Source organism: Zootoca vivipara, chromosome 13 (assembly GCF_963506605.1).
Source record: "Zootoca vivipara chromosome 13, rZooViv1.1, whole genome shotgun sequence".
Classification (NCBI taxonomy): Eukaryota; Metazoa; Chordata; class Lepidosauria; order Squamata; family Lacertidae; genus Zootoca; species Zootoca vivipara.
The window spans coordinates 26,701,331-26,727,608 of NC_083288.1; the positions used below are offsets into that span (position 1 = coordinate 26,701,331).

At 39.6% G+C, this 26,278-nt stretch overlaps 1 protein-coding gene across 24 annotated transcripts in view; it reads right to left on the reverse strand.

The window, feature by feature from the left end:
- The window catches only part of MAPT (microtubule associated protein tau), a 73,556-nt gene that overhangs the window by 46,689 nt on the left and 589 nt on the right, over nucleotides 1-26,278 (reverse strand). For 13 of the 24 annotated variants that reach the window (XR_004693764.2, XR_004693765.2, XM_035134939.2 and 10 more), the window contains exons 1-3: nucleotides 25,362-25,589; nucleotides 6,936-7,154; nucleotides 1,059-1,145 (exon numbers count right to left, since the gene is read on the reverse strand). Coding sequence is in view for 22 of the 24 variants with exons in the window: in XM_035134939.2 (XP_034990830.1) it covers nucleotides 1,059-1,145; nucleotides 6,936-7,154; nucleotides 25,362-25,413 (358 nt within the window). In the remaining 2 variants the exon portion in view is untranslated. Of the gene's footprint in view, nucleotides 1-1,058; nucleotides 1,146-6,935; nucleotides 7,155-25,361; nucleotides 25,590-26,278 lie in introns of those variants that run through there. The other 11 variants (XM_035134943.2, XM_035134940.2, XM_035134930.2 and 8 more) reach the window with 6 other exon arrangements.

The following is a 26,278-nucleotide window of genomic DNA, read 5'->3' on the forward strand; positions in this document are numbered from 1 at the left end:
ATTGCACTAGATCAGGCATCCCCAAACTTCGGCCCTCCAGATGTTTTGGACTACAATCCCCATCTTCCCCAACCACTGGTCCTGTTAGCTAGGGATCATGGGAGTTGTACGCCAAAACATCTGGAGGGCCGCAGTTTGGGGATGCCTGCACTAGATTCAGGACAATCTTATGCTACAAATGTGCTCAGTTTAGCCAAGGAACAGAAGAGAGAACAATAATTTCACTCAAGGGTGCAATTTTGCATGTATTTCAATAAGATAAAGGGCTTAAGTTAACAGGCAAATGTGGCACAATTAGAGAGAGAGAAATTGGGATTCTGCTACATGACTAACTTTTAAATTATAGTGTAGAAATTTATCCCACTTCAAACAGTATACTCTACTCTTAACCATGCAAGTACGGTAGGTTTTTAACTACCCATCCACTCACCTGTAGAGCGCAAGAATGATTTCTAGATTATAATGTAATAATGAACAATATTTCTTTCAGCTCATAAATGACTAGTACATCATCAGTTGGTTTGCAGTATGTAAGACAGCAGTCTAGTTAAGCTTGCATACAATACAAATCCCTATTATGCTTAGAAATTTACAGTGTAGATGCTGTAGGAAGACCAGAGTTCATGAAATCAAGCCCAGTTTGGCAATGACTGGGGGTAAACCGGTAGTATAGAGCCTTAAGAGAAAGTGGCTACAGTCTGAATTTTCTTCAGTGGGCTGGAAAGGGCCTTCCTGCTAACAGAGTTTTTCTGTTTAATTTCTTACTGGATAATAATTGTTAAAAGAATGTCAAAATCTAACAACCTATCAAGGACCTTGAATATATTATTTGGCTGAGCGTAGACATGCTGGGTTTGAGAAAGTAGGAATGCAGTTTATCCTGTGTATAGTGATTCTTGTGTCAGCAACTGTCAAAACTAAATACAGATAATTTAAAATTGGAAGCAACAATCAAAGAAAGTCTCTGCTTATTTGGGAGGGAAAGATATTGGTGCACTTCTAAAAAATAAAGTGCTGACTGCTGTGAATTTCAAAGTAACGAGACGAAGAGTTCCCACCTTCCACAGTTGGGGTACTCTTAGCATCAGAAGCCTCAGACTCTGGTTCATCAGATCCATCATCAACTGGTATCTGGAGGGGAGAGCCTGGAAATACACACATTCAGCACTCAGCAAAAGGAGATCAGTTTTGGAGTATGGCCTGTCCTTGGTGCAAAATGTGCTTGAATTCATCTTCATAATGCAAAGAGTGTGCATGCATATGTGACCGTCAGCTAGCAGAAATATCAGGCATTAGAAAGAAAAGGCAGGACTAGAAAACGCCAAAGTCAAGTTTCAGTGGCAGCATCAAAGCAACTAAGGTGAAGCTGTTAAAAGCAACTGATCAGTGAGGTGCATCAACTGACAACAAAAATGAAAGCAAAAAGTCAAGAAGTCCAAAGATGACAGATTTTTTTTCCTTTCAGTACTAGGTTTAGATCATTACTACTACCATTTTAAGAATTTTGTGGGCCATGCCTTGCTTTGCATGAAAGTGTACTTCCAAATACTAGAGCACGACAGTAATAGGTGTTCTTTATATAAGCAAACAAAATGTTCAGAGCAATTTATTCTGTAAAAGTAAATAAGTCATTCATCACCACAATTGGTCACTGTTGTCAGGAATTTGCCAATTCCCACTTTTCAGAATCAAGCGGTAGATATCTACTTTTTGTAATAAGGTGTCCAGAAGAGCAGGAATCCACAACCTCCTACAATTTATGCATAAAGGACAGTGACAAAAATGAGCTTGAATTGTGGCAGCGTTCGGGGACATAATTCTCTATTTTCTTCAGGATATGAGCCTCTTTAGTCTCCCAAAAGATGTTACTGGCTGAAGAGGGGAAGAATGTGGGGTGTTCTTAGATATGTGGGCTTGGGCAACATGCAGTGTCTCTACTGAGAAGAATTTGAGAAAGTGTTAATGTGGACCTCTCTCTCTCTCTCTTTTTTTTTTTAGTCTCTTTGCTGGCATAACAGACTTTTCAGAACTTTTATCAATTCCTTCATACCTGTATGATATAAAGATGACTTGATTTTCTCCCCTGTATCAGGAAGCAGCCCTAATGACTGAATGTTGGAAATGGACAAGAATCATGAGCCAGGAAGTAGACTAAAGCAGGCTGCGGTTACAACTAAAAGTTACTCTAGACCCCACCCCATAATTCTAAGTCCAAGAGAACCAAAACTGCACACAGAGAAAATGGAAGTTGCTTACCTGCAGCTAAGTGCATTCCAAGTGGCTCTGGACAATCACAATAAATTGGTGACGTGCATACAAATCACAACAGCATGGAAATATTTGTAGTGGTGCATGTGGTTTGGGAGGTAATGCCCAGAGCCTATACATGAAGGCAAAGTCAGCTGAAGAAGAAGTCAATGGGTACTTTATATGTGCAAATGGTGGAAGGAGAAAGGACTGCAAGAATACCCTCACTTTCTCCTCCTATTTGCACCAACAACTAAATAGTTCCATTAAGGGAGATCATTAAGAAGTTTCTGTATGGAACAGAAGGAAAGCTCCCACATACTGCATATTTCTCCAAATGAAAAGGTCAAGGATTTGATATTTCAAAATGAAGTGGATTGAAAACAACAAGGTAGTTCTGAAGTTAAGCCAAAATGCAGCCTGAGCTCTGGTTAGCTGTGAGGTTAATAGTCCTGATGCTATGGAGACATCACGGCCTGAAGGCACCTCATGCAGCAACTGATCGAGTCTATGTCTAGTCAGTGCCTGTGTGGGAGCCTCCCTGGCAACACCATCTTGAGTTCTATTGAAGAGGACAGATAAATGTACTAATTATGACATATCTGTCATATCTATCTACTGCTCTTTCGGAGATTAAAAAGGTAACTACGTAAGGGCACAGTGGATATGTGAAGGGTAACTTCCTTCTGTATTTGCCTGACTACACACAAAGGTCCTCTACAGAGACCTTTCCTTGCTTTCAAACAGACATTTTGTTTGAAGGAGTCAGTGGGCTTTTTCTTGTGTCAGGCCCAGACTTTGGAATATCCGGCTAGGAAAGTTCTTTTTGTTTCCTGCTTGCTGGTCTTCCACCACAGAATTAAGAATTCATGCTTAGGAAAGCTTTATGGCTTTTGAGGGTGTACTGTATAGCTTGGCCTTGCCATAAGTGGTATGTAATCCTTCTGCTCATGTTATATATTTTACTGCTACTGTTGTTAAAAGTTTTATTTGCTGGCTAGGTATGTTTTTATTGCATCTTATTATTTCTGTTGTAAGTAGAGACAAAGCAGGTTGTTATTCTTCCTAGGTATCAACAGGAACATCCCCCACAATTGGGATCTCAGCTGTATTTCTCTGTTGGGTGCTTTTTTACCAAAAAAAAAAAGCTTGGCACTGAGGATACAACAGTGCACACTGTTTTTGAAGAGGCTCATTTAAGCAACTCTAAAACTGGCTTGAGCTAGCTATAAACTAATTTCTACAACTCTCTTCTGCGGCTTCTCACAATAGTTAGAGATAAAGTCTTCAGCAGTAAATAATCTCACAGTACCCCAAGGTAAACATTTTCTGACAGGTGCTGTAACCAACTCTCACAAATAAGAGCCTTTCCTGTGGTATTATTACTGATTTCATAGGGGGTAAGGGACAGAATAGTCATCAGGCTTTTACTGCTATGTCCCATAACAAATCAGTCTGGAAAGATCCTACCATGAGTATAAAAGTCAAGGCTGAGCCAAGCCTCCCAAATATGTTTAATACTGTGTCCAATCATTTCTGTGTGTGTTTTCACCAAGAAATCCACTGCTATATTCCTTATGCCTTGTTCCTCCTTATATCCTTGACCGTGTCATTAGGTCTGCCTCATCCCGAGTGGCAAACTCACTCCTTAGCTATCACCACAATGTTGCAAGGACTTTCCATTATACAAAGGACATTGCTTCTTAAGTTGTGCACTGTTATGAGAACCATAGGTCTTTGGACTGACTGTGTGAGCTAAGCTCCAGACACTAGAGCACTGTCTTATTACAAAGAGTTGAGGCAAATGGGGGCTGCCCTCAAAGGTCTAGCAATCCAAAGATAATTGTTACTGTCACAAACTCAGCTGAGAGGGGGGAGATGCAGTTTGATAAGTTACAGGTTTTTGTCCAAGATTAAGAGGCTGCAATTGTCCCATGTTCTTCACCAGAGTTGACACTGGGAGGGATTGTGTGTGAGAGAGAGGGAGGCAGAGTATGTGTGAGTGTGAGAATTAGTGAGAAAGTGGGGGGGGGTCTTTTTAGACTCTCTTTGCATTAACATGGCTTGCATGAGGAGGAGATAAGCACTATAGAAGGCAGCAGAGATCAAGCTCAACTAGGGAGAAGTAATTCCATAATCTGGTATCTGCAACTCAGAATGCCTCCATGAAGACTCCTGAAGTTTCAACCTGTTGCACAGATGATACTCCAAGAAATTTTCTCCATATGATCACAAGAATAGGGAATTAATAACTAATCTACTTACTTCGCCAAACCTTTATTAGGCATTACGAATATAGGCCATCATAAAACATCCATATATAAAACAGCCATGTAAAAATATGTAATAATGAGGATTTTCATTGGAGTTTCTTCCCTCTAAATAGTGCCATTCACCACTCTAAGAAATACTATTGATAATAACTAATCATCTCCTGGGGAAATGATTGAAGCCTGGCAACATCTAAAAGCAAAGCTGAAAAATAAACCACTGAGGTGGATCCCAAGCTGGTGCACACAAATCAAGCAAGATGCACACGTAGTTCAATCCTGATTTCTGTGGCCACATCTTTGCCTGCTGCACACCTGACATCACATATGACATCAGGTGTGGGGCAGGTGGACATAGTTTGGGGAAAACAGCCTGGCAGCCCAAATGGGGAAACCTGGCAGGTCCCCCAACCCTGCTCTAGAACTTCCACAGCAATTAAAAGGAATTAACCATTCCGAGCAGCTTCACCCCAGCAGATCTCACTTGTATGTGTGGGTCCTGGGTTAATGGGAGGACTCATAGTTTAGTGTGGTGCAGCATATGCAAATGGTCCTGTGTAAGCAAATGGTCTCTTGGGACCACAGAGAGCTGCAGTAGACAATGCTGGGCTGGTTGGATCAGTGGTCTGTCAGTGTACGGCAGTTGCACATGTGCCAGATAATGCTACAGTGAAGTGCTAATGAAAACAGGTGGTTATGGGGAAATGATTTCCACAAACAGATTACATTATACCTATTAAATAAATACTACCTCAAAGTTTTGCTTTTGGAATTCCTTGGAGCATCTGGCTGGCAACTGACAGATTACCGAACCTCAATTCTTATACTACTGTACTATGTTTATAGATATCTCTGGCACTTGATGCCAATTTACTCCTTGCTTCTGGGTACACAAACTGGTTGGTTTAAGATTGTACTCTGTTATCCATCCAGTATGAAATGTATTTGGATGCTCCCGCTGATCTGAGTTGAGCTTACTTGCAAGCATGCACAATACCACTTTTGATGTGCTATGGGACGGTGGCTTAATCAACTTTGCTCAGTGATGAGTAGTGGCACTGATATTCCTTGAAGCTTTCAACAACCAGTATTACAGATAACACTGAAGGAAACAATGCAAAACACCTGAATGCACACTAAGAAGAGGTAACCCCTGATATCTAGGGAGGGGGTGCTAGAACTATTCTTCAAGGTTTCAGAAAAATGACAACTACATTGGTAAAAAAAAAAATCCACAGAGAAAATATGGTGTTTTTGTAACTCTAGAATATATCTCTTCACATAGTAAGTGCAGTCTAAGAGAAACAGTTTTCCAAACTCTGAAAGACACACAAATACATACATGCACAGAGAAATACATTACGTTACACAGAGACATGTCACACGTAGCCCAGACCAGAGTTTAACATAATATTCAAGGGACAAGGATGCTTGGAGAAAAATATGTTAATTTGTAAATATCTTTACTGTAACATTTCACAAATACTCTGTGAATCTATTTCTTGATTTAAGATTTGCCTCTTAGTGTAAAGATAACACAACAACTTTGTAGAAGCTCTGAAAATGGGAACACTGCAATCAAATAATAACAAATACGTTATTGTCCCCCTTTTCAACCAACAAATAAGCTGCATTGCGTTTAAGTTTAGCTTATTCTGCAGTTCCCTGTTACATCCAAAACAGACAACTGTAGTTTAACTCAGTTCACTAACCAGGTTTAGTCCCGGTTGCAGCACAGAAAATGCTTTGTTCACCCTGTGTGATGATCTATGTTGGAGAGAGATGAGAAAAATGTGACCTTGTTAATTTTCCTCAACCTCCCAGCGGGCTTCAATACCATTGACCATGGTATCCTTCTGGAGCAGCTGTCTTGAGTTAGGGGTTGGTGGCACCACTTTGGTTCTGGACTACAATACTTCAAGGACTGCCCCTTCTCATATGAACCAACCAAGACCCCGCAATCATCATCTGAGGCCCTTCTTCGTGTACCTTCTCCACAAGAGGTCTTGAGGGTGGCAACACGAGAGTGGGCCTTTTCTGCGGTGAGCCGGTGACTCCCAATTTGTGGAATGCTCTCCCCAGGAAGGCTCACCTGGCGTCTTCATTACATACCTTTAGGTGCCAGACAAAAACATTCCTCTTCTCTCAGGCCTTTGACTAATTAATATATGGTGTTTTAAACTGTGTGGGGTGGTTATTGTTGTTTTTTGTTACTATTTTATGTATTCTTGTGCTTTCATATTGTAAACCTGTAATCCTTGGATGAAGGGTGGTATGAACATTGACTAAATAAATAAATCCATCTTAAACAGTGATTATTTAAGTTCCTTGTTAGTAAACTGATATTTAAGCAGCAAAGCTGGCAGCAAGTGGCATAAACATGCACAATAGTAGCTTTGACTAGGATTCATGACTAACCTTTCCTTAACCCATTTATACTTCCAGGCTGCATTCCCACATACAGCCTTTCTCCAAACTGTGAACCAACATCCTGGATTCCATCCTGTGGAAGAAGCTTCTTCCTGTCTCCCACCCGATCGGGCTCACCTGTCTGGTTCCATCTAGCTTGGCTCACCAAATGGTCATCTGTCATATTGAAATCCTGGTGCTGGTCAGTCATCTTGTCACAAAGGTTATCTAGAAAATGAATAGGAGTACTGGTTATTGACCATAGCAATAAAGTTTTGGTGTGATTTGAAAAGAAAGAGTAGATTATTGCAGAATGTCAGTAAAATTTAAAAAGCAAGCCTTCTTCTGTAGCTCCCTGCCTCCTTTGCAATACGTGCTCATCATCAATCTTACTCCAAAACTGTGACTACCTAAATCCATACCAAACAACCAGATCTCTGCAAACATCATTATCACCCGTCTTTGCTACTGGCACCCTTAAGATCCAGGATAGGAAACTTCTGGTGTGTGGACCAAATTTGGCCCACCAGCTCTCCCCATTTAGCCCATGAAGTAGTTTCCCCCAAACCACACTCATCTGCCTCACACCTGACATAATAGGCTGTATACACACACACACACACACACACACACACAAAGAGTACCAAAGGCCAGGTTCTTTAGTTTAGTAGATGGTTGGATCAGGCTTCCGTTCGTGTTCTAGAGCAGGAACTCCTCCAGCCATAAGGTCTTAGCATTTTCTCACCACTAACCCCAGTAGTTTTTTCTACATAGTATTCATCCTCCCATGGTATAGGATACAGATGGCTCATTCAGAAATGAGAGATGATGTGATGCTGCAGAAGCCTTTGGGTCAGTATTATTCATAACACATGGGAGGTAAGAAGCAGTACCACACTCTCCCAATCCCAAGAAGACTCAATGAGGCCCAAGAGCTACCAGTTATCCATCTACAGCAGGCCTCCCAAACTGCGGCCCTCCAGATGTTTTGGCCTACAACTCCCATGATCCCTAGCTAACAGGACCAGTGGTCAGGGATGATGGGAATTGTAGTCCAAAACATCTGGAGGGCCGAAGTTTGGGGATGCCTGATCTACAACATGGGTAGGCAAACTAAGGCCCGGGGGCCGGATCCGGCCCAATAGCCTTCTCAATCCGGCCCGCAGGCGGTCTGGTAATCAGCACGTTTTTACATGAGTAGAATGTGTCCTTTTATTTAAAATGCATCTCTGGGTTATTTGTGGGGCCTGCCTGTTGTTTTTACATGAGTAGAATGTGTGCTTTTATTTAAAATGCATTTCTGGGTTATTTGTGGGGCATAGGAATTTGTTCTCTCCCCACCCCCACCCCCAATATAGTCTGGCCCCCTCACAAGGTCTGAGGGACAGTGAACCGGCCCCCTGCTGAAAAAGTTTGCTGACCTCTGATCTACAGCATAGATTCTAGAAGCTATGCTGGAGGTAATAGGGAAGTCCTGGTTTCAAGTAAATCCAAAGTGAGACACTATTTAGCTTATGACTATGATAGCAAGCAATTTTGCAATCTGAAACCTCAGGTAGTGGAAAGAAGAAAGACATCATTTTAAGTAGCTAATAATTGTGACTTAAGTGATCACCAACAACATATTAATTTGCACAAATAGAAAATTCTAACTCTACACTTCCCTGGTAGTTTTGGGAATGGAGTGGTGCATGTTTTCACAATAAATAAAAATACCACCAATTTTACATGATATGGTATAATTTTGCATGACGTGGCATTGTGTTTCACACAAGTTCTAGCTTCCCCCCCCCCACATGTTTTCTATGCATTTTTCAGATGTGTAAGCATAATATCAATCCACTGTTTGCAAACGTAAGTGAAAGTCCAGCAACAGATATAGAATTACACCTTCTAATTAATAGCATCCTCAAGCCCTAGTTTTTTGCTACTTTGTATGCTGTCTCCTGCAGTGTTATTTATTATGCAATTAAAAATATGTCCTAAATCAGATACAAAAATGTTTGGAAATCAGAAGGTATACTTTCTGGACTCCCTCCAACAAATGTTACAAAAGTTTATACCAGTTTGATACAGAAGAATAAAACTAAATGTGCACTTAATTTCACAAGACATTCAAGTTAGATGGGGGTAAGAGGTAGGAATTGCCTGCTTAAAATAAACCACTGTAATGATATATATCATATGATCATTTTGGCACTCTTCTTGCCGTTCTTAAATGGAATGTTACTGGATACTATTGACAGAAGCAAACAAATTAAAAACAATCATGTATTTCACAACTACCGTATGCAAGAGGAGAAGTTGTTAAATTTGAAGGCTGAAATTTTAAAAAGGTTTTAAGTTTTCATTTTAAAATCTGAGAATAAAATAAATTCTCTTTAAATTAACTGTTCCATTTAACCTTGGTCTAATGCCTTGAGTGCAACACCATGCTTTCTCACTGTACTCAGTATGTTAGTTAGCTGGGTAAGTAAGAAAGTGCACAGGAGACATTAAAGTTACGAGGATATATGAAAGGCAATTGGCCAACATATAAAAAAAATCTGTTAACAGAATCAGATTATAAATTAAAGATGAAGGAATATAATGATATAAAATCTCTGTTAAAAGATTGGTTACAATATTTCCAACTAATTGACATATTTAGAAGTGATAAAGAGACGGGCTTTGGGAAGGAGTTCTCAAAGTTCGAAAAGGAATTACTGGATGATAATAATGAGAAATTGTTATAAAAAATGTACAAGCTACTGTTGGAATGGGAGATGAAAGACGAAGAGGTAAAGGCAGTAATAATACACTGATCACAAGGTATATAGGGCATAACATACCACTTGAATAATGGGAAAAGCTGTGGAAAGAAATTTTCAGCATGTAGTTCACTAAAAGAAAACTATGAAAATTATGTGTAGATGGTATTTAACTCCAGTATAGCTTACTAAGATGTATAAAAATTCATCTAATATCTGTTGGAAATGTAAAGAAAAAGAAGGTACATGGTGGACATGTAAAAAGGTAAAGAGCTTCTGAAAAATGATATACAATGAAATGAAAAAAATGTTTAAAAATACTTTTGTTAAAAAACCAGAGGCTTTTATACAAGGAATTTTAGGAGAGGAAGTGCCAAAGAAGCAAAAGCGACTGTTCATGTATGCGACCACAGCTGTCAGAATGCTGCTTGCTCAGAAGTGGAAAGATGAGTGTCTAACCCAGAAATAGTAACCTCAGGTTAAGAACTTTGCTTCAGGATGAGAACAGAAATTGCACGGCGGCAGCGGGAGGCCCCATTAGTGGTATGGTACCTCAGGTTAAGAACAGTTTCAGGTTAAGAACAGACCTCCAGAACAAATTAAGTTCTTAACCCGAGGTACCACTGAATCTGCATTTATTATTATAAACCATTTGCACAGTTACTAATTGAATAACTGCCTTTCTTACCCCCCAAAAAAGAGACAGACAAAGTGGATTACAAATTATATATCAACAACATATAAAAATACCAAACCCATTTTAAATATTTAAAACATCACCTCCCTGCTCCCAAAGACATTCCACTGTCATGTCCTCCTGCTGCCCGATGCCTCTGGCCAGTCCTAGCTATAGTTCTGGATGCTGGTGTTAGGGAAATCACCACAGCAGAGGTTAGAAATGCAAACATAACCCAGCAAGGGTATGAGTGTGGAAAATATCAGGTGGCTGTCATAGGAAGCTTGGGCATGCTGGGTTATCTTTGGAAGGGGCAAAGGAAGGTGGTAGGTTTGGCGAGACGTATGGAGAAGGGTAAATGGCTTTGAGGAGGACTGGGGTTAAGGTAGAGATGGCAAACAAAGGCACAGCACCTAGTACTTAATACATTTCTACACATTTAGCATCACATATAGTTTGGCCCTCAGATAGTGAAAGTTATACTCACAGAGTGCAATTTCCATTCTAGGACCTGTGAGTGCAGTTATGCCCACAGGGGCCTTTCCTGGCACTACTGGATCCTCTCCCCTCACTGATATTAGGCTTCAAATAGAACAGACTGGAGTGTGTGGTTATTTTATACATGAACAAGGGAAGCATACTGATAGTTGTACTTTAAGGCCAAATCTGAATTACAAGATAGCAGTTATATTTTGTGTGGGAATGCACACAGCTCTGAAATATGCTCCTATACATCAACTACTGCCTCCCACCACTGTGTGCTCTACACATACAAATGAATAATTTAATTGTCTAGCTGATCATCTGTCAGTCTTCCAGATCACCCATTATTATAATTAATCACCCAAGACAGTTGTATTACTGGAAATTTATAGAACAAAACACAAAAACACTAAGCGAGAGGCGGGAAGCCTACATAATGCAAGCAACCAGTCATGACGACCAATCAGCAAGAATTAGATACATACAAAACATTTTTGTTACAATGAACTGAGGACATGCTCCCCCTCTGAGATATGAATGCTAGAAGAATTCAGTTTTCATAAATTATTATAAGAAATATAGTACCTCAGACTACTGTGTGGATCAGAATTCAGCAATCCATTGGATTTCACACTTCTCCAAACCTTGCAATGCACCTCAGCAATTTAAAAATTATCTCAGGATACATATTTAAATATATACTTTGAGAACACACACAAACATAAATAAATAAATATGCATTTTGAGAGGATTAATGCAAAAATAGCATGAAATTATGGGTAAAACATGCTAACAAAAACAAAACCCTGACAGATCAGAAACTGTCAAATTTGTCCATCCCAACTTTCAAGTGCAATGCTTCCAGAAAACAAGTTGGTTTCAGACTAGACCCATTTCACATGTTCACCACATACTGTATATTTAAAGCACAAGACTTCCTCCAAAGAATCTTGGGAACTATAGGTTAAACACATTGGGAATTGTAGCTCTGTGAGGTGAATACAGTGTATGAAGCCTTTGAGAACAATCTGCAACCTTAGTCAATCATAACCAACTTTAACTGGATCTGAGCACTTTCTCATAGTTAACCATTATTCCTAGCTCATGTGCCATTATAATAAACATAATACCAGATAATTTTCATAGGACAATTCTGTGCATATGACAGGCCAGAAGTGGATGCAAAATGCTGGTACTGTACTCAATAGCACTGAGGAATAATCGGCACTGATCTAATTTTGTGCTCCCAATTCATTTAAAAAAAACCAAACTACACATGTACTTGCATGCTTTAATTTTCTTACAGACAGTTGGAAGAATTAGAGATGCTCATTACACTTTATGTGAATTGGCATTCTAGCATGAAATGACTTCTTGAGATTCTGTTTTCTTTCTTGAAGATAAAAAAAAAAATCTAATCTCAGTTTGATATATAGCTTGTGAGGCTTCCACAAACATCATTTGAACTGCCTTACCCTTAACCTACATCTATTTTCCAGAACTGCATTTTTAATGGCAGAATAAGGCAATAATTGTTTATTTTTAAGCTATCAACTTGACACACTGATTTAAGGTGCATTGCTTCTGCTTCCCTGATCTTCTTTGATTAAGAGCATTGTCCATTTTATTACAACTAAAAAACCAACATATGGATAGAAAGGGATGAAGATATCAGCCAGACTGGTTCTCCCCCCCCCCCAAAGGTGTGGAGCTTTTAATGTATTAACTGCATTTTGTTACATTGTAAGCCACTTTGAGAACTCAGTTCAAAAAAGCAGGATAGAAACCCACTAAATAAATACTAAAATGCGAATCTAGACTTTAGTTGGAGCAGAGTCACAACCATGCTTCCATAATGCTTATGGCAGCGTATGACTTGAGCCATTCCAGATGATATTGCAATGTTCTGCTCCAAAAGCCTATTGCTTTTCCCCTTCGTTTGCACATTAGTTCCGGCAGGAGAAAGAAACTGCTCTTTGAAAAACGGATAATTTTGCCTAAAGAAACAAAAAACAATCTAAGAAACAGATTGCTCTTGCTTTGTTCGTTAGACAGAATTGTTTTTACACATTTAACTTTCTACAGTTGAAGTGATCTGTGAAGACTACAATGGGGCATAGATAACTGATGAAGTGGCCTGGCATGGGAATGAACATTCTAAAAGCTGTTCTTTGTTTCCCATTAAAGATGGGTCAATACATGTCTCTTGGGATTAATCAGCACTAATTTAGTCCAGTATTACCGGTAGTTCTAGTTCTGCTCTATCCTACAACTCCTTACTAGCAACGGAAGAGTAGAGACCAGAGAGGCCTCTGTTCAAATCTCTGCTCAGCCATATGTTTATTGGACCAATCTCCTGGACTGACTTCCTCACACGATTGTAAGAATAAAATGAGGAGGAAAATACCATGCATGCTGCCCTGAGCTCTTTGGAGGAAAGAAAAAAAATTGAAAAGTTTCTTTTTTAAAGAATCCCTTTATCTAGCCTATCCCTGTGACATTCCATTTCCTATTCCTGCTGTGGAACTGGATATGTACTGCACTACTAAGTGAAAGTGTTGGAGATTGCAAGATAAGGGATCACCAAATACAGCAAGACATACAGTAATTTTATCTCAAAGGCTTTGGGGCAGGGGTAGGCAAATTAAGGCCCATGGGCCACAAGCGGCCCATGGGGGTTGTTTAACCGGCCCACGAGCTGCTCCCAAACCGAGCCACCCACTTGGCAAGTCCCGACACACTGTGCTAAACTGGCGCAGCGCGGAGCGGGGACTTGCTTCCACGGCACTGAAAATTGTGTCTGCACAGACGCCGGAAATCACGGGCTCACCACATGCACAATCCGGCCCACAGAGGGATCTCTGCTGGAGTGAACTGGCCCAAGTGAGGTAGACTTTGCCGACCCCTGCTTTGGGGAGCCAACAAAGTTGCCACAAAAGTAACATTATTGCTAACAGAATGTCTGCCCCTAAAATAAAAACTTGTTCTATACAGTAGTAGCTCAGTTACAGTCTTAGCCCCAGTTGTAATGAACTTTAGAACATCAGCAAAGCTTGTGGCAAAAATGTCACAATGTCAATCTCCACCCACTTCTACTAGGATAGGTACTAGCAAACCCCACCACCACCACACACACACAAAGGGTGGAAACTGTACACTAAAAATGGACAGAAAGGCATATTTACATAAACTTTGCAGATGCTAATCTATAGGTACAGAAACAAACAGACATAATTAATGCAACTGAACAAAAATAAAATACAGTAGACCCACAGCTTACATGGGGGTTACATTCTAGAGATAGGGCATAAAGCCAAAATCATGTAGAGTCAAAACACAATTGGGTGCAATGGTGTGGGGAGTGCGTGATTGCTAAAGCTTTTTTCCTGGCTGTCTGCCCCCTTTTATTCCCCCCTTTCTCTCCCCCCCCACCCCCAGCACATTACAGCTCTAAGTGTGAAACTACAGTTCCAAGAATTCTTTAGGGAGCGGTTATATGCATTGAATGTGCTTTAAATGTATGGTGTGGATCTGCTCATTGCCACCCTAATTAATCTCCACATACCCTCCATGAAAGGTAGTCTCTTAAGCAGGCCACTGATTTGTATTTGGTTGCTGCTATTCACCAGGTCATGCACATAACATCAGTGGTCCCAGCAAGTGTGGCATTCACTCAGCAGAAGGGGCTACTGGACTTTTGGTATATAATTCAACTTCTCAAAAATGTTATGAAATAAGCTTTATATTTAGAATGGAAAAACCATTTATAGATAGATACACATGCTGTAAGCATGAACGCACAACCTACTTTAGAGCCAGCCCAAAATAATGTTTCTCTGAAATCTCATGTTACTGAAGATTCATTCATGGTTGCACATAGGATCATATGACTCACTCAATGTCAATACAATGGTAGCTGGAATCAACTGGTTCTTCTATGAGAATGGGGCAGAGGAAAAGGGAATTCACTTATTTGCATCAAATCACTACACTCACAAAATCAGTTTTTGTCAGGCGTCTTACAGTAGAAAAGCAAGTTTAATTATAGAAAGGACTTCTAAGTTTTTACTTTAAAACAAGGTCAAGATCTCTCTGGAAATTGGCAGCATTTTAAAAGCAGATTATGCAAGGATCAGCAAAATAATAAATACTTATTTATTTTATTTTTATCCTGTCCTTCATCCCAAAGGAGTTCAGGGTAGAATTAGCCTCAAGGATTTTTAATTTCCTTCTTTTATCATTTTGGCCTATTATATTTAGCTCTGCAACTATAAAGTTTAGAAAATTGCCATTTTCCCTCTACATGACAGCTGCACCATGATTTCATGGCCTACATTCAGACTAAGTGGCTGCACATTACTTAACTCTGCCATAGGCACAGATCATTGTCAAATGAACTATTTTTATAATATAGTTTAATATAAAAATAGAGCTTCATGGCAGAGTTGGTACAAACAACTCAGTATCTGGTAATTTATTATGTTATAATTAATTTTTAAACTGACACAATTTATGCAAGGTGTTTAATAGTACTCCTACTGAGTGCAGAACCACTGAAAATAATGGACATCACTAACTTAGGTTCATTGGTTTCTATAGGTCTATTCTGAGAAGGATTTGGTTGAATACAACCCTATGTTTCCTTTGATTCCAAATGTGTGTGAAGAAAACTAAACTTCAGCCATTTTGTGTTTAGTTATAAAATGGTTGCCTTCTGTTTAGGTATTGGGTCATTTGGAATTTAGAAGGTGTTCCGGCTGGGAGGGGGTGTCAAAAAGATCATGGAAGGTAAACTACAAAGAGAAACCTTATACAAATTAGAAATTTAGCAATACTCTATTGCACTACTGATTGAATGGAATATTGCTTATAAGTGAAACTGACAAGCAGGTAGGAAGTCCATTAAAAAGATAAAAACTGGAAAAAGCCAGGATGCTGAGAGTCACAGAAGACCCAGATAGAGTGATAAAAGAAGCTGATCTAAACAAGAAGTCTGGAAACTGCCCTGCCGAAGAATTAGGATAAGCTGAAGTAAACTTTGCTTAAGTAGGAAAACATTGTAGATAAGATTTAAATGGATGTGTTTTACCATGTTACTTTCATATCCTAGTTGCTTAACTGCTAAAGCAGCTTTAAAACCTTGTTTTTCCCCTATAAGCACCATTATAATAACTACTGCTTTTCAAAGCCTTTAGTAAAAACTAAATTTAATTGAGATTTAGCCTTGGCCTGATTCCTTGATTTTCAACTCACATCCAAGCTGCACTCTATCCAGTCCAGCTGGATCAGCATAAAGTCTACAAGAAACACCAAAGTTATAACACAAGTCTGGGGACCCGGGGGCCCTCCAGATATTGTTAGACTTCAACTTTCATATACAGTATCTATTTCTATACAGCCTCTGGGATGATGGGAGATGTAGTCTAGCAACATCCATTGGGCCACAGGTTCCCTGCCCCTAATATAAAGTGCTATTTCAATGAAGGCAGTCAAGGGGGGGGGGACAACCACTTACTTGGTGACAGCACAGAAGACCACATAATGGGAAGGGCAAGCAAAGGGTGACATTCATTATTTTGGTCACCTCCCCTTCTCTCTCTTGCATCGTAAACTAACAACCTGTGCTGTGACATCCATGAAATACAGTATATACATAGAAGGCGGGGAGCCTAGGGTGGCCTTAGTCCCTTTCATTCATCCTGTTGAACGTATAGATTGTTTCAATAGTTCTGAGATAATGAAATCCTTTGCCCTTATACGGTACAGCACTCTTTATCCAATGACATCAACAAGGAAAAACTGTTCAAACTGCTCCCACCTTGCTCCTCCCTTTGGCAAGCTGGAAAAAAGGAAACTACAGCAATGGCATAGCATCATGTGCAAATCAGCACATGGAGAGAAACGAACTGCAAGTGCTGATTGACATATAACGCTAAACTGTGGCTTATTTCCTCCCCACTCAGCAGAGAGGAGATGGGTCGGCACATCTGAACTGCATTACTGGTAATCTATAACATGTTTCAGACTACATATTACAGTTAGTTATCTGCAGTAGTGTATATACTGTAGCGGCAAGTTCAGAAATTCAGGGTCCCTTCATGAGTCACAACTACACACACACACACACACACACACACACACACACACACACATGCCACACACCCTTCTAATAATACAATAATGAAAAGGCGGGAGGGGAGATTATTATGCACTTAGGTTTGTTCAATATCATACAAAATCAATACACATATTTTTAAAAGATTATACAAGAGTCTTATAATTACGGTATACAATAATAATTAGGGATGCATTACAATGATCAGTATAGCTCTCCATGTGTTGCCTTTCAGCTAGAGCTGCTATTTTCTGTGCAAATAATTTGGAGTGCTGAAATATCTTTTTTTTGGAGTGACATCAACTGTCTTTTCCTTCAGGTTGCAATGTATGTAACAGAACTTGCAAACCATTATTTTGAAACTGAAGCACCTTGTGTTTTCAGTGTTCCTAAATATTTAGCTTTGGAGCATACAGAACAACTCCTCTGCATTCTTCCTGCATGCCTTCCTCAGTGACCCTAGCTAGGAGCCAATCCTGTCACTGACTCACCTCCATTTACTCTGACTGGCTCCCATCAGCACAAAGGGTGAAAATACATCTCTGACTGTGGCTAAAAAGCAACCTTTTAGTGCTGATTGGTCATTGATGACAGGAACTCTGCTGCAGGCTCTGTGACCTCCCGCAACCCCAGACCACCACACCTCTAAATATGTGAGCAGAGCCAGAGTATTGCCAGTCTTGCTTTAGGCAATCTGTCATATTATTTCACCAGGCTCACATGCCTAAGTTAATTCCCCTTCCATATTCCCATGGCAGTTCCCTGCCCCACTTCTCACAGCTTCTAAGGCACTGGCTATACTCAAAGCAGAGCTCTTTCTTCCACTTGCATAGCTGCAATATATATGTGATGTCTTCAGATTAGAACCTTTGGAATTAAACCTTTAAACTTTGAAATCCCACCCTCACATCAGTCACATGCCCTCCTTCTGTGTTCCCTGAAATAGAGAGAGTTTAAGCATGTCACCAAATGCTTAAATCCAACCCAAGGATCAGTACAGGATTCTGTTTTCATTATCAGCCCTCAGTTTGAGTTCACACACTTAACCAGTTGACAGTCTTCTGCAATGTACACACACAGCCTCATTTGAACACATATCCAAGATGTGTGAACATAGATGCTCCATGCAGGGGCCCAGTTTATGTGTATGTATTTCTCCCCTCAAAAAAAAGAACTCTTCCTGTCTCACTTTAGGTGTGTGTTTGAAGGTAAGCATGCCTACTAAGCCATCATGCAAAGGGGATCATCAGTCAGTGAGCAGTTAAAGCTCACTTTACACCTCAGGAGATGTAAAGTGCTATCTCCCACCACACCTTTCCCACAAAGACATAATTCATTGTCTTGAAGACTGGCTTCCTTCAGTGAAACCTCATTGAAACAACCACAGCTTCTTCCATTTCAAAACTCATTTTGAAGCTTTGCCTTCTTTTTTGGCACTGACTCTCTCTTTGTTCTTTTTTCCTCGGCACCAAAATGCTGAAATTCTACTCAACTTTATTGAGTTCTGAATCAGCCATTTTTGTGTACCATTATAGGAACTTACATAAATAGAATGAAGATTCTTAGGAGACCCAAATCTGAACAATGCCCCTGTGGTTGTGTGGTGAATCCCATCCTACATACGGTAATAGTTTCATGACATCACAAAAGCAAGTAACTTTCAAACCACTGCCCATATTCCAAGTGAAGAAAGAGAAACCGCTTGCTATAATTTTTTAAATAGTTCTTTATAGCAGTAGTATCGCTAAAAGTGAGTCCCGAACTTAGATGTACTTATAATATACGCCATCAGTGATACTTGCATTTTTCTGTGAAAAGTCAACGGACAGTTTGCTTCTTGGATGCTTGTTGTCAATGAATGCAGGCTTTCAGAAGAAAACACCACACACAAACAGCCTGAACAGCCTGCACTTAGCTGAATGGCCATTGAAATGAAGGCCTCTCTGCTTTCCATCCTCTTAATGGAGTCTCTATCAAAGGCTGCAGGACATAATGCTTGAAATGCCGAAGTTATTTAAATGCTACACCTTAAGTACTTTCCTCGCTACAGAGCACAATACGCATCTGCTGTTTGGGTTTGTTTTTTAAAGGATTTTATTTCCCTTAGCCACAGAATTATGTAGGACTGTAGCCCCTGTGAGGCCACCTTGAGCAGAGGTGGAACAAAGTACAGTAACTGAAAAGAAACACACACACGCTCCTCTACTCTCCTTGTGTATGTTCTCAAACACACAAAGCCAGACAGAACTGGACAGGTTGTAGAACAGCAAACGTTGCTGCCATGCACTACCTCCACAGAACAGTGGTGGTTGCTCCTCCTTGCAGTCACCCAGCAGCACCTCAATCCAGCTCTCACATAGTGCAAACACACACACACAGCAGCAGCATGGAAGTACTAGAAGAAAGGCTGGCAAGTTTTGAAGTTAGTACTTTGAACACTAGTACAGGTTTTCAGAACTGATGGAGACTGGGGCTGAAGAAGGGTTGGTACAACAGCTGCAAAACAATTAAATCTTGCCTCCTAATAGAGCCAGTAAGCCTACTACTGCAACTACATCATTGGCATCGGAGACAGGCAAGCTATGAGGACAGGGGTTCACTGCAGATCTTTTGCCCAACAGCCACAAAATCTGGAGCTAGCCATGTCCAGGAAATGCCCCATGGACTAGCAACATTCATTGGGGGGGGGGGAGGCTAACCTAGGTCTTCCGATGTTTTGGGGTTACCAACTGCCATCAAGCCCAGTGGTCAGGGATGATGACAGTTGTAGTCCAGCACAGATTCCCCATGAAATCTATAAATATTCAGCAAATTTCAATAGTGCTCAGTAAGTTGTCAAATTTGGTAAAATAGTATCTGGCTGCAGAAGTGAAGAGAGGGTTAATATCACATGTGGGTGCTTTTCCAGAGTCTGGTACAGTTCCATTAACTGAAGGAGGGAGTTCCTCTACATTGTCCCTGGATTTTATGCTGTCCATAAACAAGCAACAGTAGCCCTCCTGTAACGCTGCAAAATAATATATCACTCTGCTTCTCAATACTCCACTGCTGTAGTCTCTGGGAATGAAGCCACATAAAGGAATTATGTGAGCTCCCAAATGCTCAACTTTTATGCCAACACACAGATTTGTTTTTGTCCTTTGATCTCACCTCAGGCTGGAAAAGATGTTGCTCTTTCTATGTCTTGGACCACTAAGAGCTGCATTGTCCAAGGTTCATTTTCTGAGGTCAAGCAAGTAAGACTTTATTCCAAAGCCTTTCTAAAGATATATTTCTGGCAGTGGAGTGTAGGAAATTATTTACTGGACTTGGACAGTTATCAGAAAAGAGAACACAAGAAGATTTGGAGTTAGGTACCATCAATATGCAGATCACACCCAGCATAACTGATGGCTGAGAATGGAAACTGGCAGGATGAAGACACAATGCAGAAAATACATAGGTGCAAATCTGCTCAGGTAAATGCTGTTCATCCTGTTTTGGACAGAGTTGTACTCTCTCCAAAGGAATAGGCCTGCAGTCTCAGGGTGCTGCTTAAACCATCTCAATCACATTTCCATATTGGCACAAAGCACCTTCTAGAAGCTTAAGCTGCTTTGTCAGCTGAACTGAGAAATCCAGGTCTCAGGTCTCATGCTCCGGTGATAGCCAGGTTAAACTACTGTTATCTAGTATACATTGGTTTGCCTCTGAAGACAGTTCAGAAACAGAACTTAGTTTACACAATAGCTGCTAAATAAAAAAGACCAGGCATTATAAAATACAGTACTAGTACCGTATATAAAAAATTATACTAGTGCTTCATCAACTGCAGAGACTCTCAATTCATTTCCAGGTTCAATTCTCAAGTGCTAGTTTTTATCCTTCATGGCCTGGTACTAGGATACCCAAAGGATTGTATTAACATGTTCCTGTACGTACACTAGGCAAGGCTCTTTAAGTTCTTCCACCACTTGAGGCGCAGATGGCTACCAGAGAAAGGGCCTTCCCAGGAAGAGCATTATAAAATCAGGGCACCACCATTGAAAACTCATTTCAGCACCAAGATAGATAGATATTTCAGGCTTTGCAATTCAATTTGACCCATTAACTGGATTTGTTGTTTTTATGCTGCTTCTAGTGATTTACTGGTTTGAATACAGGTCCATGTGCTTTTAATTTGTTTTATTGTGTTTTTACATTTTGTAAGCCAATTTTATTGAAGTGTGGCATAGAAATACCTCAAAATTTAAATAAGATTTATCCTTTGTGGTCTTGGTAATGGTGTGGGCTAAACATCAGATCAGGCAGCATGCAACTGGAAAGCAACTGGACATATCTATATATCAAAAGTTGATGCACAGCATTAAAAGCATTAAATTTAAAAATATCAGATTTCCAGGAATGTATTCACCAGAAGAACTTTTTTCCTTGAGGAGACTATATATACTGTAAACACAGACAAAAAAAATCCTATAACCTTGTAGACAGCAGAATACATGTTCTCATTTGTTTTATAACATAAAGTAGCTCCAATGTTTTATGCTATTTAGCATCCTTGTTATAAGCTACAAGAAGTTTTAAAAAAATGAATCAGGGTGCACAAGTAGGAATAGGCAGATACTTCCATTCTGATCAGTTTCACATCCACTCAATACATTCAGTAAGTCTTTCCTGTTCTGTTTTTTAAAAGTTTTTTTAATGAATATATAAAATGTACACATGCATTTTTTATACTTCTCAATGCATTTCCCCATAAAATACATATTTTCTATGCATTTTTAACTAAAACTGAAAGGCAAATTTGAAGAAGTGTGCAGTTCAATTAATAGCTGCATTCTGATCCATAAACAAGTCTAGGACTGCCAAATTTGTTCACTTGAATCAGTGACTGAGCCTTTTCTAACTATCATTTTATAACCACCAGTTTTGTCTTTGGATCAATAGTGCCTTCTAAAACTCTACAGTTCACTCTTAAAGTGCTGAATTAAGAGTCCAGTATTCCTACTCCTTTAGTTCAGAACCAGGTTTCTTATATAGAACTAATTATGCAGTTTTGACAGTAATAGGAAGAAATTTATATAGCAAGTTCTTCTAAAACAAATACTTAGAGGCCCATTTTTCCTTTTCAACCTCCTTGCATGAGTTTTAGAGAGTTTACTCTAGAGTTTAAGACCAGTTGTGGCTTTTGGATCTTAGGATTAAATGCAAGCTTGGAGCAAACTCCCAAAGGAGATTGCATTAAAAGTTCTTGTAATGACTTTCTTTGAAGTGTCTTTCCAAAAGATAAAAAAGCTCCTCATTCAGGAGACACACTGAAGATCTACATGTTCCAGGTCTCTAGTGTTGCTTAAAGCCATTGCTCTCTTCCACAGGGAAGCAACATATGTCAACTCAGATTTGTCCATCTAGCAACTGTCCAGGTCTTAAGCAGAGAGATCTTCCACATGACCACCTACCAGATATTTTAGCTGGAGATACTAGGGACTGGACCTAGGACCTTCTACATGCCAACATGGACTCTACCACCTAAGGTTCCTTCCCATCACAATAATCTTTACAGATGACTAAAAGGCTCTCTCCTCTTTTTAAGAATAAGTAGAAGTCTCTGAAGTCATGTCTTGATAACAGAAACAATGGCTTATACTAGGTTGCATCCAAGATAGAATAGAGCTATTTAAATTAATGGTCATGATTAACTTTTGTCTAGTAATTTCATTGAGTCTGCTCTGAGTAGAATGTAGCTGGATACAACCCGCTGAGTTGGCATACTCACTACAAAATTAATGAAACTGTCAATGTTGATTTAAGGAGGCAGGTTAGGTTTAAAAGAAATTCCTATATTTACAAATATAGAAGAGAGAAGAAAAGCAAATAAAACCTAATTATTAAAAAAACCACTGTCAGCTGATATTAACAATAAGTATATTCCATCAATCCTGGTTTATATGTACAGTATTTATATGTAAAGTATTAATAAAGACAGTCCAAATAGGTATCTAATGATTACAAGCCACGTGTTCAAATACAGAAAGGGCAGTGAGATCTTCAATTCATTGGGTGTTAGATGGTAGATATTTGTCCTTCCAACTTTGCAGTATGTCTCTTAGACACCAAAAGGACTCAAAGAACTCACTTTTGTTGTCAATCTGTTAGTTCAATATAATTTATGAGTGCGAATATTAATGATTTTCCAAAACAAAGTTGATATGAGCAGTAATTTCTGACAAGAAAGAAACCATTACAGGACATGCCCACATCAAGAGGAATTTTCAGCATTACACTGCCAACATCTAACTAACAAATCTCTTCCTATAAGAGCACTGTGATGTCCAACATACTGAAAACACCAATTTTTGTTGTATCACTATCAATTTTAAATCTAACAAAACACTGCATATACATGCTAAAGCAACTTTCCATTGACTGAGCTGAATGGAATACTCTAACCCTCTGTTCCATTCAACTTTAAAATCCTGAACGCAACACTTTTTTAAAAGAAGAACATTATTCATTTACATTAGTATGCAATGATCACTCTTTTACAAAAAAAAAGTAAATGGTATAAAGATGCTTCTAAATTTATGAAGTATGTTGTTGTTGTTTTGGGAAAAGAATAACAACTTGGTGCAAGTGTCGAAAACCCATGTTGTCTTTGAATTTGATGTACGGTATTTAGAAATGATGATTGAAAGCAAAGTTTCATAAGTATAGTGGTAACTTCAGTTGTGTTTCTTGTGCAAATAAGGTTGGAATCTTAAACACACTTAACAGTAATAGACCTCACTGATGAACACAGTGGAACTTCTTTCCCAATAAACATGATAGTATTGCTCTGCTATGCACTGGTGAGGTTGTCTCTGCCTCTTGGCACTGCAACCACAAATACAGCTACTGGAATGCTCAGACACACACCAGTTAGAAGGAACTAGGGGAAAACCTGATGACCACACCAGCTTTTTCCTTGGTTCCAAACAACCCAAGAAAAAAAGAGTTTCTCCAGCTAAAATACCTGTATTAGCTGATGGCAGGAGTTTCCCTAAATTTCTTCTAAAATATTAAGTGAAATGCAAGGGTGATGCAAGACCAAAATCTGGCTAACTCCAGTACCAGATCCTAGAGACAGAGCTCTTTTCTTATAACCATAAAATTAAAGCTTTGCAATGCATCTAAAGGGATCACCACCAAGTATGTTCAAATGCTATGCTTTCATTCATGAGTGAAGTAGAATAGAAAGAAGTCTTAATAAATAATGTATTAGAGAGCTGGTGTAGTGGCCAAGAAGTTCCTTCTTCAAATCTCACCTCAGCTATGAACTCAGAGAACAACCAGTCCCTCATCCCCAATTCCCACCTGTAGCATGGGGGCAATAAACTAACCTACCATACAGGATTGTTGTGAGGATTAATGACAGCATCTGCAAATAATTTAAATAGTCTAAAGAACGATAAATTAGCAACCATGGATTAGGGAAGTTACAGCACATACATTGACTATTTAAAAGGCTGAATAAATGTAAGGACAATCCCAGGAATCTTTTTTACCCTAGAATTCTATGATCTCACCAGTCTAACCATGCAGCCCTTGCTGACAAATCAGTGGCATAACTTACCATTATAGTAGTTTATTTGCACATTACAATGACCACTTTTCCCCACTATAAAAAAAGGAAGATCAATTATGGGGGGAAATCCATAATAAAAATGTGTTTCTATACTCATTCTAGCAAGGCATCTATTTTAATGCCAATTCTGCTGGTAGACAAAAGGGTTTTTTCCTTTCCATCCCCACCCAAAACTACAGGAGCATACCACAGTCTTTACCCAATGAGAACTGCACTTTGCATCCATGTATTCTAGCCTGGCAGGGGCGTGACCAGCTGCTGCTATTACACTCAGATCCATTTTTCTCTCAGAGAAAACCATTTGAGACAGAGAGAAAAACAATGAATGCACAGAATAATCAAGCTAGAATCTTTGGGTGACCATGATTCTCTCGAAAACTGTGTGTGGCACCCCCCCCCTCCCAAGCTCTCCACCACATCTTGATCAGGAATTATCTATCTCCCTGTTATATTTCTGCTCGGAACAGCAACTATTAACATAATAAGCATGGAGAAGAGGGAAAGAGTCATTTTCATTCTCTTTCAACTCACCAGTGTTGTGCTACTGTTACACCCAAGAATTAAGAATCCAAAATATAAATCCCATAATACTGACCCATATAGAGGAACAAAGCAACTCAGCTCTTAGAAAAGAGTACTGTGCAGGTCATTTACCCTATCTCCGATTTCCACAATGAAAAAAAATCCTAACACAGAATACATTTTCCTTTCTTAGGCTATTTCCCCCAACATCATAATTATCTAAGCAATACTGGAAATATGACATGGACTGCAAAACATGGCACCACTGATATGAAGGAGAGCCCACCCTTTTTCTCTCTCCAAGATCCACACCTACTGCAGCACCAACAGCCTATCATTCGCCATCATCCTCACAATCAAAACCAGTCTCCCAAGCAGGAAACCAAACCTATCAGAGACAAGAGATGGGGGAAATGACAGTTAACGGGGTCAGAAAAGGGGTTCCTTAAAATTCTCCTATAATTCCAAATGCAGTTAACAGATCATTTGTTAAATGATAAAATAAAATGTTACATATGGGTGGTTTTTTTAAAAAAAAGAAAGTGTATTCAAAAACTGCATTCCAAGCAACTTATACAATGTTATTTATTTCAAAAAGAAAGAAAGAATAAAAGTAGGTGGTGTTGTTGCAAAATATTTATAAGGAGATACATACAATTCACATACAATTAAGCCTACCCTTGAGATCCTAAGAGACACACCCCTATTGCCCCATTTTGCATTACGATTACAAGCCTCTCCACTGAATGATGAGAGATGGAAAGGAGCCCTAATAAAGCTACAATAGACCAGGGAGGAAAATAACGTATTTGTACTGCCACACGCACTGGCAGGTGGCGAGTGCGTATTTCTTTGCAATAGGGCTCCTCTTTTCAGAGGCAGGGGTGTGGTTAAAAGAGAAGAGATGAATGCTGTTCAAAATGCTGCAATTAGGAGAGTTGTATAATTGTGAAGAGAGCATTGAGAGATCTACCGACATCATATTCAAACGGAATTACGCCGCGTACTGAAGCCATCGGACCCAAAAGCTATCTTGCATGGCGCGGCGCCTCTCCCTCCGCCACTGCAAGCGCATTTACTGCGTAACCGCACGCACCTGTACGCTTAACGCACCCCCGCCCGTCCATCCCCACCACCCAAACGTTTGCAAAGTCTGAAGGCCCTCAGTGCAACTGCTCTCCTAAGAGCAGATCGCATCGTGCT